Source organism: Thermobia domestica, chromosome 13, assembly GCF_964235325.1.
Source record: "Thermobia domestica chromosome 13, izTheDome1.hap1.1, whole genome shotgun sequence".
Lineage (NCBI taxonomy): Eukaryota > Metazoa > Arthropoda > Insecta > Zygentoma > Lepismatidae > Thermobia > Thermobia domestica.
Window position 1 is genome coordinate 156448114 of NC_137466.1, and position 18653 is coordinate 156466766.

General features: G+C 37.1%; 1 protein-coding gene across 1 annotated transcript in view; it reads right to left on the reverse strand.

The window, feature by feature from the left end:
• The window catches only part of Rpt1 (26S proteasome regulatory subunit Rpt1), a 33587-nt gene extending 14934 nt beyond the window's left edge, over nucleotides 1-18653 (reverse strand). The window contains exons 1-5 of the mRNA XM_081736720.1: nucleotides 18478-18653; nucleotides 13569-13606; nucleotides 10672-10845; nucleotides 4378-4517; nucleotides 1156-1324 (exon numbers count right to left, since the gene is read on the reverse strand). Coding sequence (XP_081592846.1) covers nucleotides 1156-1324; nucleotides 4378-4517; nucleotides 10672-10845; nucleotides 13569-13606; nucleotides 18478-18550 — 594 coding nt within the window. The 5' untranslated portion in view covers nucleotides 18551-18653. The remainder of the gene's footprint in view (nucleotides 1-1155; nucleotides 1325-4377; nucleotides 4518-10671; nucleotides 10846-13568; nucleotides 13607-18477) is intronic.

Consider the following 18653-nt stretch of genomic DNA (forward strand, 5'->3'; position numbering starts at 1 on the left):
TTTATTGTTCAGAAATAGAACTTCAACTTAAAATTAATGATCTATGTGGAAAATTATTCAACAAATAAAAATCTTTCAAAGTAATGTCTATTATCTGATATATTTTATAACTCTACAGAATAAGGCACTGAAATTATCATATAAAATAGAATACGTAGGGGTAGGGTATGAGATCCAGTGAACCACTTAAATTCAAGAAGTTATTTCTACTTGAAGGCGAGTGAATATTGTAATATTTACTTAGATATTTTCACAATTATTACTTTCAATTACTACTTTTATTTATTTATCCAGTTACTATTAACCATGATGCAACAATCTGGAGTATATGGTCAAATATAGCGCCTTCCGAAGCTTTCTGCAATTTTAGGTTATTGGAATTACAATATTGAGTGATACAATGTTCAACTCTGGAAGTCAAACTCGCATCTTCGAAGATTGGTAGTGTCATGTCGGCTTTGTAGTGGTCACTGTGTTACAACATAAAGTTTAAGAGAAATTATTGAACTTCGCCACTGCCAAACGGTTCGAGCTCCCGCTTCCTGTACGGGAGACCCGAGTGTGATGGCCGTGAGAGTACTTGTACTTCAGATTCTGAGTTAAACTACAGATTCATGTGTGACATAACTTTTGAGCGAAAGAGTAACATTCAATTCCAAAACAAATGCACAATTATTAGTCTCAAGAAATGAATTTGTTAGAAAAGGGCTAAAATTACAAGTTTATTTTAAAATACATGAAATCTTTAGTTTAACGTAAGAGATGTTGACTTTCTATCTTCTAATTTTCCACACTGTTCAGCCATTTAGACCAATGGACTACTATAATTACTGTTGTGTTTAGACAACCCAGTATGTATATTATTGCAAGAACTGGAAAGATAAGGAAATAAATAGAAACGAAAGGATCTAAGAAAATCCACGTACAAATGTTCTTCACAAGTTCAGCTCGCGTCGTCCTGGATTCGATTCCTGATAGAAGTCCTTAACTTGGATACAAATCTGGATAATGGTTCGGATCCCACTCTAAATAGTAGGTATCTTCTCATATAGACTTGGCGCTGAAAGGCACGTTAAACTATAATTAACCGGATAGTTCTGGGATCGCAATAGAAATCCTTTGCACACACTGAACACTACGGTATACTTAACGTACATGAAGAAGAGGCGTTTCCACAACTTCTCTCAGCTTCTCTATCTGCTCCTTGCAGCCACCAATATCGCCGTATGTCACATCGGGTTTCTCTTCTACTTGCATCATTGTAACAGTAGGATCAATCTTAGGCGGCAATGGGATATGAATTTGATACTTATTTCGATCAACACTAAAAAAATATAAATGGATAAAAATTATAAGTTACTATTATAAACTATGAGTACTAGTACAACCATTATTTTATAATTCTGAAATGCTCTGTAAGTACCTACGTAGCATCTACAAAAGCATTTTTAAGCAAGAATAGATTACCAATATCATCGTGTACTTAATTAATAATATTAAAGAGTTCCGCGTAAGAGAGCATACGTGATATTTTTTTAACGTATGTATCTAATTTTCTCTCTCTTGATTCCTCACGAACGCGCTATAGCAATGTTATAGATTATTTCAGAAAGTAGTAATCCAAAGAATGGCTAAATCAATGATAAGAACAAATCCTGTCCCCATCTAGATACATTTTCAAAGTGTTTAAATAAGGTGATATCTTGCCATGCAGTCATAAGATTAGTTGATAAAAAATTACAGGTACAGCAGAATATTTAGTGTCCATAACGCTGTAACACGTGAACTCTGCTGTTACAAAAGAAGTTATATGTCTATTCAAACATATTCCATTCTATCTAACATCTTTAACTACATTACAACATATCTAATCAGCGAGCAGCAGATTGAAGTTCAAATGAAATAAAATCTTTCAGTTTAACGTCCCACAATTATGCCCTTTAGGCTAAGGGGGACGATGATTAAGAAAAGACATTGATGATAGAAGAATTGGTGGATTCAGAACGTGGGAGAAAACGGGAATACCCCGCAAGCAGCAGAGTACCCCGAGAAAACCTACGGACAATATGTTGTCCACAACAATTTACTTGGCCGGGGATCGAACCAGGCACCCAACACACCAGAGGTAAGCGTTCTACCACTGACCTACTGTGCCCCTTTCCCTGACCAGAGTTCAAATTCCATTAGTGCAGTGATCAGATTTTTCAGAGTTATCCTAATATAACAATATTGGTGACATACTTACTGGTGCCATATGATTCTTTCAAAATACCTGTACTTTTACTTATATATATTCGATGCATTCCTTGCAAGGGGGTATTCTACAAGTACAAGGGGGTATTCTACAAGTACTTTGGAACATTTTTACCCGTATGAACCTGGGGTCGCAAATCAATAGTTTCTGAGTAATTTGTACATTTATGATTTCTTTGAAACTTGCCGGCTAACGAAAGGTGCGCGAAAAACGTTCACTCTGACCCACTTCCACATATCGTAGGGCGATGAAATTTTACATGTGTAATCCTGCATACCTATGTAGTTACAGGTCCAAACGTGAAGTAAGGTATAGTAGTCCAAAATCCATTACTGTACCTCAAAAAGCAGCGTGGCAACATCGCAGAAGAACTTGCTCCAAGGAAATTAATGCATGGTTGGGAAGAGGTAAAATGAAGAAGGTGTGTAGTTAAGAGAAAACGCAAAGTATGACGGATTTCATACCCAGGGTCGTGCATCTGTCTGAACAACACTCGAGCGCTGAACAGGTGCGTTATTTTCCAGGAGCCGGACACCTTTTGTCAGCATGCCACGCTCTATTTCTATTTTTCACAAGCTTTTTTTAGTGCTACAGTGCTAAATATGTTATTTTGTTATGGCTTTCCAAGATTTACGTTTTTACCTTTGTAGAAAGCTTAGAACATTAGATTCTCATAGTAGCAATTGGTATGGCAATATTCGTAATTTTGTATTGATTATTAAAGAGATGTATCTGATTGTTATTTCTTCCTTTATTTATTTATTCATGTATTTACGCAAAGGAATGACTCAAGGAAGGGTTCGGACATCCAACTCCGGGTTCATATGGGTCTTTTACGTGGGTCTAGGATTTGGACAGGAACTGGCCCTGGTTTTATAGAAGATACCATCCCTGCCTTCACCTAGTGGGAGTGAAGAAAACTAGGGAAAACCTCGTCAAATCAATGACAGAGTGCCAACGTATCACCACCAAAGGAAGTTCGTATTCAACTCTGACCGACCAAAGTGATGATCATTTTATTTGCGATCAGCATGCAGTATTACTACTTGCTTTCCAGACAAAGGGTACTACGACAACCAGGATATACTATACCTCACTGCTGCATGCGTTGCAGGATTTTGTGAAATCCTATAGAGGGTGACATGCTGACAAAAGGTGTCCGCCTCCTGGAAAACAACGCACCCGTTCACTGTTCGAATGTTGGCCAGAGAGATGCACGGCTCTGGATATGAAATTTGTTATAGTTCGTGTTTTCTCTTGACTGCACAGCTTCTTCATGCCACCTCTTCCCAACCATGCAGTCATTTTCTTGGGGCAAGTTCTTCTGCGATGTTGCCACGCTGCTTTCTGAGGTGTAGTAATGGATTTTGGACTACTACACCTTACTTCACGTTCGGATCCATAACACAGTAACGGTGCAGAGTTACGAGCCGTACGTTACCACATAAACTACATAGCTATGCAGGATTACACATGTAAAATTTAATCGCTCTACGATATGTGAAGTGGGTCAGGGTGAAAGTTTCTAGCGCATCTCTCGTTAACTGGCAAATTTCAAAGAAATCACACATGTGCAAATTACTCAGAAACTATTGGTTTGCGAATGCTCCAGATTCTCCTACAAGTCTATTTATTGATTTATACATATTTCTGGGCATTACCGGCATCTTTGGCCTTAGGCCCGTCAGGTACGAGGGATACTGTCCCTCGGCAAGCACACTATTCGGAGAAAGGGAGGAAGTCTTCTGGAAGCGATATGGGAAGTACTATCCCGGCATTTCCCTGGTGTAAATCAGAAAAAAAGGCAAAACCTAACTCAGGCTAGCTGGCCTGAAAAAGCTGTTACACCTTTTCGATCCCATCGGAAATAGAACCCAAAACCGCTCGTTTCACAGACGAGCAGTTAGCGACTATTCTACGTGGGGCACTTCTCCTATAGGAATCGAAGTCATTGTTCTTTAATACAAATAATTCATACGTTAAGTGCGTATATTACTTTATTTATATATCAAAAACATGAATTACGACTGAAGCAAGTGAGAAACAAAGGAACAACTACTAATTTAAAAAGAAAAGAAAAACTACATGGAACATACACTGTAATGCTTTATAGTCCTACTTACCCAACTCGCATGCCTTCTTCAATATCAGTCGGTGCTACTGAATCTGCTAAATCAACAACAAATTTGGCGAACTGCTTTACGTTAATAATATACTTAGGATCATCTGAGTCAGCATTTATAATTTTAGTGCACCTAGCAACCTGTAAAAGAAAGTTATGATTATATTTGCTTCATTCAGGTAAAAATCATAATTCCTTATACTTTGTAAAACTATTATACTGTATAAATATATCAATCGCTAGTGCAAAGGGTTTAAATTATTTTCCTATACAGACCTTCACATAGTAATAACAACTAACAGTGGTACGTAATAAAGAATTTTATATTGTTCAGCGTCCGTATATGAAGTATTCATAAACATTTTCTTTATATCTTGTAAGTTACTTATAAGGACAAATAATAATAATAATAATAATAATAATAATAATAATAATAAAAGATCTGCATAGGAAAATAATTTATACCCTTTGTCCTGGGGAAGACAGATAGTTTAACTGAAATATAGGATACAAAATAATGTACTGAAGAAACATTACAGGTGACTCGGGGATTTAGGAGTTAGATGTCTGGCCTTTCGGCATCTCTGGCTATTAACGTATGAGGGATGAAGTTCATCGGCGACCGCACTATCCGAAGAAAGGGAAGAAAGAAAGGATTAGGGAAGGAAGCAATACAGGTGACTCAGTATACTATTATTAATACAAGAAGTTCCACACGCTCAATAAGTAATTATTGTATCTTTCCAGTCATAACCAATTTCTGACTCCAGTAACTTGCAAGGTTCGCTCAAGGCCTAACAACTGATTCATTTCCGTTTCCCATTTTCATCCTGGACTCTTTCCATCTTACTTTCTTTGCATTTTCATCTCTTTTTTGCAGGGTTTGAAAAAACCCCGGGTTTTTTGAAAAAGCTCAACCTACCTGAGCCCATATGGGTTTTTTCGAAATATTTCAATGCTTTTGGGATAGAAGTGTGAAAATGTGATTTATATTTCAAGATTATTATTGTCAAATTGTAACAATTTTCTATTCACTGCGGTTTTGATAAATGATCGTCATTTTAAAATTTTACGTTGGATCGCCGCCAAACTATATACAGTTAATTTAGAGTGTCTTGTGACTCTACTCTGAAAATTTCAACTTACAAAACCGAAAATTGCGGCGTGGATACCAGCTATTTTGAAAAAAAAATGGCCGCCATTTTGAACTTGTACGTTGGTATGGCGCCAAAATCTGTACAGGAAATTTAGTGTGCTTCGTGCTTGTACCCTGAAAATTTAAACTTAAAAGACGGAAAGTGGTACTGTTGTATGTGTAGTACAGGCAGGCGAACGAACAAATGTAGATCGAAGCATCCCAATAGCCTCAGTGACATTCGCCAAACATGAACACCAAATATATTAACTTAAAAAAAAATCTATAACTCATGTTTTATAAAATAAATGTTTCAAAATGTCTTAAATAAAATTAAATATTTTCTAGCGTAAAATAAGGTGCGTTGCAAAATGATACGACCATCATTATTCAATATAACTCAAGATCCAAGAGAAAATGACAACGAAACAAAATGTAGTGTAATAGCTGTTAGTATGCACTAGAAAAAGACATGGAGAACTCAGGTATTTGTTCTGATAACGAGCAGCCAGGAATGAAACAAACCAAAAGGTGGATATTAGCTGTTGCAAAATGATACGATCACTATGTGATAGAGGCCTTTACTGTAGATTGGTGAAGGTTGTTGGCGCTAGAAGCGTTTCCAATCTGGCAACAAGACTTCATGAAATTGAGAAAGGCACAATATCGTTTTGGGACGTGCTCGTACTGTGTGTGACGGAGAAATAGGAAAATGGGTCGAAGGACCGCTCTCTCTGAGTATTAAAAGGGCCAAAGTACCGCATATAAAGCTGAAGAAATGTCTTCCCGAGTTATATTTAGGAAAATTTGGCGCACCGCGTGTTTGGTGAATAATTATTTGAAACTCGGAGCAAAGTATGGTGTGAAGAAGTCGGCCGAAAGACCGCGGGAACTAATACCGAGACAAGTTAGAAACGTAGTACGTAAGCTTAGTGGTGGCAATACAAGTCTAGGCAACCTGTCCAGTGATCCTACCATAAACGTCCACAAATCAACCTTGTGTCGCACTGTGCAGCAGTGCAATGTGTTGCAATACAAGAAAAAGAAAGTTCAACCTCGACTCACCACCAATCACAAGCGCAAGAGACTACGATGGGCGAAAGAGCTTGTGCACTGGAAAGAAGAATGGAAGCGGATTATCTTCAGTGATGAAAATAAATTTAATTTAGACGGGTCAGATGGGTGGGCATATTATTGGCATGGTTTAAGGAAAGAGGAACAGATCTTTTCCAAACGGCAGCTAGATGGCAAGCCTATAATGGTCTGAGGTGGGTTTGGTGTTTAAGGTAAAACCAATCTCGCTTTCCTTTCTTGCCGTATGACGGCCACTGATTATCAAACTGTGCTCGAAGATAATCTGCTTCCCTTCGCTAGTGTGATTGGTGGAACTTTGTGGGTCTTTCAACAGGATAAGGCCTCTATACATGTGGCCAATTCCATAAAAGAATTGTTTGACTACAAAAACGTGGGCGTAATGAATTGGCCTGCAATCCCCCCGGACCTGAGTCCAATGGAAAATGTTTCGAGTGTGTTGTGTCGGAAAGTGTATGCTGGAGGTCGACAATACGATAGTATCGACTCTTTGAAAGATGCTATTATTGCTGCATAGGATGCACTTGTCATTTCGACGTTACAGAACCTAGTGAATACCATATTTGATCACGTCTTTAAACTAGCAGTGAACAATGGTTCATACATAGGGTATTAAGTGGAGTGGTCGTATCATTTTGCAACAGTGCATTTCTCTGTACAGCCATTTTTTCTTGTATCTCTACACGCTGTGCCATACAATATATGTACTACTAGCTTTATTTCCTGTGACTTATTGTCAGTGTTACACTAACTATCCAATCTAGTTCACTTTCCTGCTTTTACATACACTTTTCGTACCCTAATGCACTGGTCGTATCATTTTGCAACGCACCTTAAATGGTTTTATTCTTGAAGTTCACTTCCGATACTTTATGCGTTCAATTACGGGAATTTCCCGAAGACTTGTTGCAAGACCGTTCTCCCAGAAAATTAATTTAAAACAATTAACAAATATGCAGGGTGTTTCAAAACAACACCGACAACGTTTGGGAGGTGTTTCCCGACACCAAGATAAGACAAAAAGTATAGATCAACCTAGGTGCACAAATGCTTCCTTTCGGAGTAATATGCTGCCGAAAACATGAAAATATGAACTTTAAAAGATCCAAAGCTCCACAACTATGGAACCTACCAATGACGGGTCAAGACTTCACTTAGAATCTAATATGTGCGCTATCCAAAAATACATGTTTCTGAATCTTGCGGTACTTCCGCAACAATTTTTATAGAGGTAGCTGGTGATTACTTCAAATGATATGCCCGTAGCAAAATTTTGTGATAAACAAACACCGTGCTCGTGGGTTTTCTCGGGGTTCTCCTGTTTCCTCCCACTTTCTTCATTCCACCGTTTCATTCATTTCTCATAATCGCCGTCTCCTTTAGCCTTACCGGCATAACCACGGGACGTAAAACTGAAATATTTCATTTGATTTTTTTTAAAAATAGTTTTATTGTTGAAGTATTCAGTTCCGATGCTTTGTGCGTTCAATTGCGGGAATTTCCCGAGCACTTCTTTCGTGTTGAAGGTATTATTATTATTATTATTATTATTATTATTTCCGAAAATGCAAGCTTTCTTTACTGTACATCGAAACTTCCACTAGTACGGAAGTTCGAATTCAGCACTTGACATAGTAAGAGTTACGTAGTCTTTGAAACTCCGAGCATTAAGCTTTTTAAATTTGACAAGAATTTTTACGCTATTGGTGCTGTTGATTCTATAGAATGCTTATTTGAAAAGTAGCAACAAATAACTGAACTAAACTGTTGTTGGAAAACCAAACTTTACTGAAGAATACTTGTGTTACATCAAAGGTAATAAAAAATAATACTAATAGTTTTATTAATACACTACATATTTTCTAGTAGTACCAGCACCTATGGCCCTAAACCCATCAGACGTATGAGGCACAACGTCCTTCGGCGTCGCCGAGTGGGCGAACACACTATTCACAGAAAGTATTTTCTAAAATATAAAATTACATATTTTATTTCAAATAGGCTATAAGCACAATCCATACATTAATTTGTTCTATAATTAACTCAATTTAAGGTACAGCTTTTTTTTTCTAAATCCATTCAGTGCATTCAGAACTTTATAAAAGTCTTACATACCTTAACGTGAAAGCACCTAATTCGCCCAAGGAAAGTCCAAAATCTGATAAGAATCACTTCCAATGTAATCACCTTAGTTGTACCAATAATATACTAACGAAAAGCTTAAAAACCCAGGTGGGTCCAACCCGAAAAAAAACGGTGGATTTTTTTCGGGCTGGGCCCACTTGGGCAAACCCTGCTTCTTTGGCTTTGATTGTGGCAGTGTTCTCTCTCTTCATACGCAGAATCATCTTCGGTAAGTGTTTTCCTTACATTTTCCGCATGTCCACATCCAGTGATTTTAAAAAAACTGGAACACGGAAGATTAAATATGTATTTCTTGCGTTCGATTGCCATATCCTACAGTCCTCGCATTGCCAATTCCCTTAAACCTGACTTTGGTTTTAAGAATGTGATTCCGAAGGCAGGTAATAACTATGACTCTATGTCTTTTATCTTATGCCAAAATTTTTGTGCATACCAGCATGTGAAGACCTCATTTTTGGCCTTCCAAAAAATACGGGATTTCAGATCTCTCCATGGACAAATAACTAACACGTGCTTCCTGTGTACGGGCATCCGGTTCGATTTCCGGTGAGGTTATTCACTTCGGATATAATCCAAGTAGTAGTTCAGATTCCACTTTAAGCAGTATCCCTATCCTATATGACATCAGTGCCTAAAAGGGACATCGAAATTTAACCAATCAAACCATCAAATATGGAACTTCGCTTTCAAAGAATTTCTTTTATTCATTTTTATTGACATATCTTGTAATCCTTCGAAAGTTTCGGGAAGAATTTCGCTCAATAAAATTACTTTCATGACTTTTGCTTAATGAAAATCAGTAAATAACACCCACTGCAGTTTTTTCATACGAAAAAAAGTACCTAAAATCTGAAACAATTTCTGAAGGTTCTGAATCCATTGATGGGTTAATAAATAACAAAATATAACAAATTAAAGTACTAAGATTATGTGAATTATGAAATAAATATGACTTTAAACTAAGGAGACGGGCAATAAATACAAGTGAGTTCTGGTAAAAGCTGGCTGCATATAGATTAGACTAAGAAACCAACTGATAAGGTTTACAACTTTATAAAATTATTGGTATAAAAATAGGATTTGCATGGTAGTACTACACATTGTTACTGTAAACTGTCAAGTTTATCATCACTGAAAAAAAAATGAAACCAGCAGGCTCAATAGCCATCTCTAAGTTTATGTATATAATGAAAGAAACGAAATATTTAATGCAGTAACTATACACAGTCCACTCTTGTAATTATTACTTTCTAATCTATTTTCAAATGTATCCATTTTAATACAATACTGAGAATAAGTAGGGTTGTTCTAAATTATACATGCTAATATTTATAAACACATAAAATATAAGATGGTGGATCTGTAAATCAAGTGGATGTGTTCGTATTTTAGTTAATATACTTGAGTTTCTAACAGTTTTACAAACATAGTCTTTTGTGTGTATAGTGAATTATATAAATGTAACTTAGTAGGTAAATATATATATATATATATATAGTATAAGTGAGCTTGCTACATTATCAACTGATTACATCTAAATATCTCATGAATTCGTAAGTACCAGATTTCTTATATAAAATGTTCTGTTAATACAGCTTAACCACAGAATGTTATATACTGGAGTACAAGCCTTGTTACGTTGTAAAAAGGATAAACGTCTTGCCATTCGAAATATCCAGACACAATAATTCTTTAAACCGACTGAAAGGAATCTGAAGATTAGTACGTTTAATTTAATTAAGTTTAGGTCAAAATCAGTACTATTTTAAGACATTTCACTTAACATTAAACACATCAAACCAAAGCCAACACGGAACTTAAAAATATATGACTCTGAAAGCGAATAGCTAAAAATCTTACAGTTATAGAAGAAAATAATCTTGGCTTTAATTCTATGGCAAAATATATTTTCTAACTACTTACCTGAAGAGGTTGTTCATTTTGTAGAGTTTGTTTATCTGCAGCCAGATCCCACAAGGCAGGAGGAGCTAAGCCAGTATCCGATTCCTTTATTCCTGTTAACTCATTAACTCGTTTTAGAACTCCTTGGATTTCTTCTTCTCGGGTCTTTATCATAGCACTATACTGACCCTGGCCCTGCAAATGCATACACAAGTCTCACTGTTACTTCTATTTTTCTTACACTTTACAGCACAAATACGGTTTAGTGTGGACATAAGGGAAAGTAAGAAGACAAGAGCATTGACGTGACAGCCCTTTGTGGACCTCAGCCTGTTCCAACGCCATTTTTCAGCAACAGGCGGAACTTCGTCGATCCTAGCGACGAACACGTAGTCAGTCGCCCTGCCTCTAACTAACTAACTCTATGGCCTGTGGAACCCGGAGGTTCAATGCCGCGTTCACAAAAGCTCTCCACTTACTTCTATCCTTAGCTAACTGCATCCAGTTTCTACTTTGTATTCCAATCTCTGCGAGATCCATCTTAATATTGTCCTCCCATCTGCGCCCAGGTCTTCCTAATGGTCGTTTTCCGATTGGTCTTCCAGTCAAGACTTTGAAAGCGTTTCTACTTTCTTCCATTCTAGCTATACGACCCGCCCACCTAAGCCTCCTAGACTTGACGACCCTAACAATGTTGGGTAGACCATATAAATTATGTAGTTCCTCGTTATGAAGTTTCCGCCATTCCCCATTCCCGTTCCTCTTGGGTCCGAATATTCGTCTCAGGATCTTGTTCTCAAATACTTTCAGTCTATGTTCTTCCCTCAGAGTAAGTGGCCATGTTTCGCAGCCATACAAAACAACAGGCATAATTATCGTTTTGTATATTTTAAGCTTCAAATTCCTGGACAGAATTCGCGACAACAAGAGATTTTGAACCGAATAGTAACACGAATTCCCTGCTTTGAGTCGACATTTAATTTCTTCGTGAATATGATGTATTCAGGGGGCTTTCTGAGCCTAGTGGACACCGAAAACTGGGGTACACCGGCTGGGAATCGAACCCACGACCACGCAGACATTAGTCTAATGCTCCAACCATTAGACTATGGAGCTCTTTGTCTGAAGACATAAGATAAACTAAAATGAAGTACTATGAAACTAATCTCTAACGAAATTATCTGTATGCCATAAACAGTTCATTTCGGTTTCCACTTGAGGCATGTATAATTATACTACTCATAGGATTTACTATGTTTAGGCTAACAACTCTTTAATATTTTCTATGCCAAAATGGACAAATATAAATGACGAGTTTAAGTGAAAAACGAGTAGTCATTCTCAGTCAAAGTAACTCTTACTTTTGGTGCACGTGCTCCCGAGTTCGATTCCCGCTGTAAGAATATAATTCCACAATCATCCCCCTCCTTTAGCCTAGAGGGCGTAACTGTAGGACGCTGAACTAAAAAAGAAAAAAAAAATCACTTCGTTTCAAAAATAACACTGTATCATTCAACTGCTAGATTTCAAGAAAAATCAACAGACTCTACTGTAAGATTTTTAAAGTCCACACAATCAAGGAGACAAGAGTGAATGATAAATGTTAAATCTCTCCGAGAGAGCTCGTCAAATGAACAAGTTCAACTTCTGGTTGTTTCGATTATTGATGTTCTTACAAATGGTACATACTCAGTTCTAACTTATAGCTTCTTTGCTAGAGACTTCACATATAAATAAGAGATAATAAAGGTACTAACTCCGAAAGACAGTTTCCAACATAATGTGTTCTATATTTTCTCAATACAAAACCATAATTTGAGCTAAATTCATAACACAAGTGAATATTACACTACTAAGCTGCTAGTCTTGTAACTAGTTACATATATGACACTTGATATAGGCCTAAGTTACTAAAGTGTTGAAGAAAAAACAGGAAAAAGGCAAAATTTTCAAATAATTTTCTTTTTGGTGAACTCTGCACCCAATTTTTTCATTGGTTACTTATTAACTTACCAGCAGAAGTGCTCGGATTAGCACGGGAAGAATAATGTTTATGTACATGTAAAAATAAAGAACCGAGTAGAACAAAAATCCTGTCATTTCTAGTCTAATTGACATGCCCAACGCCTTCGGCGTTGCCTGCCACCAGAAAATGAGGAACTTAGTAGAATAAATAACGACACACAACGCCCTCGGCGATGCTCCTGTCAATTCCCGGGCCAGGTGACATGCACGTCCTAGACTAAAGTTGGACTTAAATATTATTGCTACTTTCACCAATCAGCTTAGCGACCCTGAAAACTATGGCTTGGACACTAATCTCGGTCATTTTGGGCATTTTATTTTTCACCCTTTCTCTCCCCTCTCCTGCTACGGGGTGGTTGGGCTGAACTTGCAATTAGAGGTAGTGTCACTATTCATGTTAGCGACTCCGAAACTATCAATTCGACACTAATATCGGTCTTTTTTTATTATTTTTACATTTCAATCCCTTTCTAACACCGTAGAGTTGTCTTACTTCACAGTATTTTTCCCAGATTGAAAGTAATATGTCTATGTCAACCTATTTTAGAAATGAATTTAAATACCGAGTTTCATGTTTCTAATGTGAGGAAGTCGTGTTTATATATATATATATATATATATATATATATATATATATATATATATATATATATATATATATACAAACTTTAAACCACCTTTTCCTTTTTGAACCTCTCTTTTCCCATCCTAAAATACGAACCAAAAAGTTCTATAAAACCTATGGTCTCTTCGATAAAATATGCCAATCAACGGTGTAGATTTGTATATTAGACAAACACACACACACACACGAACATTCGTTTTTTATATAATTAGATTCAGTTATTCTAAATATTTTAAAACTTGGAAATATAATTTCAAAAGTTACTCACATATGTTTTGAGCAATGCAATGTCACCTTCATCCAAGGCTGAAAGAGGAAAGAACAAAATATGAGAAGTACTGCTTGATAGATAACATATTTTATATATATATATACAGGGTGTTAATGAATTACACCGACAAACTAAGAGATGATTTCTCACATCAAAATAAGAAAAAAAAAGTTCATATGGACCTATGGCGAAAAGTGCAGAGTTTCAGAGCTAGGGCTGTCAAAGTCGAAAAAAAAAAAAAAGCTAAATTTCAAGAGGCCCTATTTCGAATTCCAGAGATTGTGGACGGTGGTCCTTATAAGTGTAAAGGAAGTCACGCATATGCAATCCAAAAATGTATATTTCATTAATGTCCAATGGGTATACAGATTATTCTCTGCAGGGTGAAATTCCCAGACATGACATCAACCGAATCTTGAGATATGCTCTGACTTTATGATTGGTCCAAAATAAGCAAACGAGAAGCCTTGTTAGCTGTGAACACGGAATCCTTTGGCGCGATGTGGGAAGTGTTAAGGATTGTCAGCAGCACGGTCTCTCGTGCTCGGGAAAACGTATTGTGAGATGTTTTCTTTTGCGCTTATAAGTGAAGAAAACGTGAAATATACCGTGACGAAATACATATCATCACACGTTATCAACACAGAGAAACATGGAGCTGCCAGTTTCTAATACTGCTGCCTTCCCTCCGAAGCACTGGGTGTCCATTGTTGTCAAGGTTTACCTCTTGCCTACTTTGGACCCTTCTTGAAATCAGAGTATATCTGAAAATTCTATTGAAAATTTATCTGAGAATTACACCCTGCAGGGAATACCCTCTACATCTATTGAAAATTGATGAAATATGCACTTTCCCTTTACGCTAATAAGAACCACCATCCACAGTTTATGGAATTCGAAATAGGTCTTATTGAAATTTTGCTTTTTCCCGATTTTGGACAGCCCTAGCTCTGAAACTATGCACTTTTTGGCATAGGTCTATATGAACTTTTTCTCTTATTTTGATGAGAGGTATCACCTCTTACAGTTTGTCGGTATAGTTCATTAACACATATAGCTAGCTAGATAGATATACGTATATAGATATAGATATAATTTTGTTGCAACAAGTAATATGTACAGCAACAGGACGTTTACCAAATTTCATTAATAATATTTCTGCCGAATTTGATCACGCGTGTCTAAGAATTTTTCAGTGCAGTTAACATTACTTTTGAAATAGCTACTTGAGTCAATACGATGCCCCAAGAGCACTCAAAATTAACTGACTGTAAACGCTTAGGGAAAAATAAATCACATATCTTGCGCAGTTGTTTGATTTTATTCTTTCCCTAATATTTTACTTGCTTTTGGGTTCGACAAGCTTCATCGGAGAGTCTCGCCTTATGAAGATTAAATCGAGAACTAATTCACATCCTGATTATTTGGTATTTTCTTCACTGGATGCACTTCAGAAGTATTTAGAGAAAGGACAAAATTAAATGAAATAATAGGAAAAGGATAAATTCAAACATTTCTGCAAGGTATGTGAATTTCTTTCATTTTCCTTATTACACATATACTGGAATTAGCGTGAACAATATGGACCCTTTAAGCAATTCTGGAAGCATAATGAATATGATACATATTTTCTCTGAGGAATCCCTATCTAAACTGCTTGGAGCTGAAATCGAACAGTAAAGATGTTTTATACTTTCCCTAATATTTGATTTGCATTAGGTTCTGCAAACTTCCTCGGAGGGATATGAAAATGGCTATTTGGTAACCAAAATTTGCTTGGATATCAAAATGCTAGGTGGTATAATGCGATTACCAGTTTGTACCAGCTGAGTTCAACGAATATGAAGTTGATAAGTTGAAAACTAATCCTGATCAAAATGACAATTTAAAATTATTGCAAAATGATGAAGTACCTTTACTAGACAAGTTCAGTAAATCACTTGGCCAGACAGCTACAAACTATTAGAAATACAGACAGCTACAAACCATTAAATAAAGCATATGTAAAAACAAATCTTAAAAAATACGTTACAACCTTATACAATGTATTCATAAAAAGCTATTTTGCACCTAATCCGGTTTAAGGTGGAGCAAAGCTGCACAGCGTGTGCAGCAGTGTGCCTGTAGAAGCAGGCATGTTAATGATGATGAAAATGTGTGTATGTGAAGATTTGTTTGTAATATTAATGTTACATCTTCTGCATGCATTGGGGCTTCCATATCTCGGTTACGTTCATTATAGTTCCCTGTTATATAATGAAAGGTTAACCTGATATTCTTAGTAACTTAGCTGCCATGTTACGACTTTACTGATAATTAAAACAGATTGTCATTTGCATATACTTGTAAAATGTACTTTTTCGCAACACCACTTACAAAAATGAGCTCTCTCGTGGCTATGTGGATGGCGTGGGGGATCCGGGTTCGATTCCCGGTGGGAGCTCATCGATAAGCTGTAAATCCACGTCTTATAGAGCCTCGCTGCTGACTGGGACGCGAAACTCAAATCAAATCCAAATTACTTATAGGATGTAATTTACCACTTCTATATTAGATTATGACATGCATTTAACTATTATTTTACAGACTTAGGTTTCGATTTTTCACGTATAGCTTACTAAAAATTAGGTGCTATCTCAGTACGGAGGGCATTACTTTGAAAAATCTACAGATTAACTATGTTACTCGATTTCACAATAGGATTGTGTAAGCAATCAAAATATATTAGTATCTTACCTCTTACATGCATAATAATGTAGAAATGCAAACGCACGGTGTGGTACGAGCTTGTAGTGTGAAAAGTGGGAACAACTTCGGCTATGGTCCAGATCTCTACCGATTTTCAGAATTTTGTCCTCATTTGACAGTGCTGTTTCCTACGCACGAAACTGAAAAAAAAAAAAAACTGTCGGAACTTCCCCGTTCCCCTCGAAAACCGACAAGCATTATGGGAACCTCTACTGATTTTCAAAATTTTGCCTTCTTTCGATAGAGTGAGACTCCCTAAGCACAAAACTGGAACAAATTCTTGTCGGAACCTCTTCTTTTCTCCATAAGAAATTAGCATACGTAGAAAAACGTGGAAATTCGATAAAATAACGGCGGAAATGGGAAACTTTCAGCCTAGTTCTTTACACTTTAAAAATGATTAATTGAGGGATAGAAGAGCATAGGTTCTTGGCTGCAGCTTATAAGGGTAACACTGGAATTTGGCGAACGGTGTCTACACGCACCACAATTAAACCTAAGTCCGAAACATTATCAACCGTTCCACTTCGCGGGCACTTCGTGTTCCTCTTACATACTCTCGCCAAGAAACTTTGTTCACTCACTCCACTCTACTATTTTCAAGTGCTGACGAAATTAGCTCAATTTCATGCTTTTTTTTTTTTTTTTTTTTTGTTTTAATCAGTTTCGAGTTTACAAACAAATTCGATTCCTATCGAATTTCCAAGTTCTTCTACGTACGCTAATTTCTTATGAAGAGAAGAGGAGGTTCTGATAAGAATTTGTTTCAGTTTCGTGGTTAGGGAGTATCACTCTGTCAAATGAGGGCAAAATTTTGAAAATCGGTAGGTCTCCATAATCCTTGTCAGTTACTTTATGTCGGTTTTGGAGGAGGTTTCTGACAAGAATTTGTTTGTTTCAGTTTCGTGGTTAGGGAATATCACACTCTGTCAAATTAGGGCAAAATTCTGAAAATAAGTAAAGGTTCCCACCATAATCCTTGTCGGTTAATTTATGTCGATTTTGGAGGAAAAGGGGGAGGTTCCGACAAGAAATTGGTTCAGTTTTGTGGTTAGGGAGTATCACTCAGTCGAATGAGGGCAAAATTTTGAAAATCGGTAGGTCTCCATAATCCTTGTCGGCTACTTCATGTCGGTTTTGGAGGGGAAGGGGGAGGTTCCGACAAGAATTTGTTTCAGTTTCGTAGGTAGGGAGTGGCATTCAGTCGAATGAGGGCAAAATTTTGAAAATCGATAGAAATGAAATGAAATCTTTGAGTTTACGTCCCACGGTTATGCCGGTTAGGCTAAAGGAGACGGTGATGATGAATAATGAATGAAATGGTGGAATGACGAAAATGGGAGAACCCGAGAAAACCCATGCACACGGTGTTTGTCCACCACAAGGTTCACTTGGCGGAGGCTGGGATCGAACCCGGGACCCCAAGCACCAGAGGTGAACGCTCTACCACTGAGCCACCGCGGCCCCTGAAAATCGACAGAGGTCCCCATACCCAAAAGTTGGCTCGAAAAGTGTCTCATGACATTGCCTACAAGTCCTCTAACCTGCGATATCAAGTATTTTACACTACTCTCATTTATGCGCATACCTTTCGCCGCTGACGAGCTTTGGTCACACCCTTGCACTGGTGCTCCTTCTGCGCTCCTGGACTGACTCGGTTAGATAGTGTTCGCTTTAAGTGACTAATAAGCACAACTTGGTTTGCTTTACATAACCTCTTTTAAGGCGAACATCAGAACGCGTATTCATAACCATACGGGGACGAACATCAATTGGCACGCATATTTTCAATCTACGCAATTATTTGAGCATGTACCAGGGTGGTTACAGTTGAAAACGTCTTACGGAATCATTCAGGCCTTTGTAACGCAGAGTAGGTAAAGCATATTAAGGCACAGGTTAGTTTAGTTTCGATATCCTTGGACTTACTCTACGGCATGTATCATTCGAAGAAGAAAATTAAGAAAAATGTATTTTTCTACATAAATATATACCCATGGATTATTCTGAACCAGCACCAAACCATGCCAAGCTACAACACAGTAAGGTCGTGAACTTCCCACATAAATTGGCAAGCCTGGTCTAAATTTCATGTCTACCTAGTGACAAAAACAACTTGTCATGCTCAGTTCACAACAACTTTCCAAAAATTACATACCTTTAATCTCTTTTTCTTCTTCTTGATCATCTTTTTTAACTTTACGCATATCATCTCCTAGATAATCCGGCATTTTGGCAAGTGTTTAATGAACAAACAGCACACAAACCTAAATTTCTGTCGTATTCGTACTGCTTGACTAGCCTATGGTATTTGTGTTGGTATTGGAATAATTA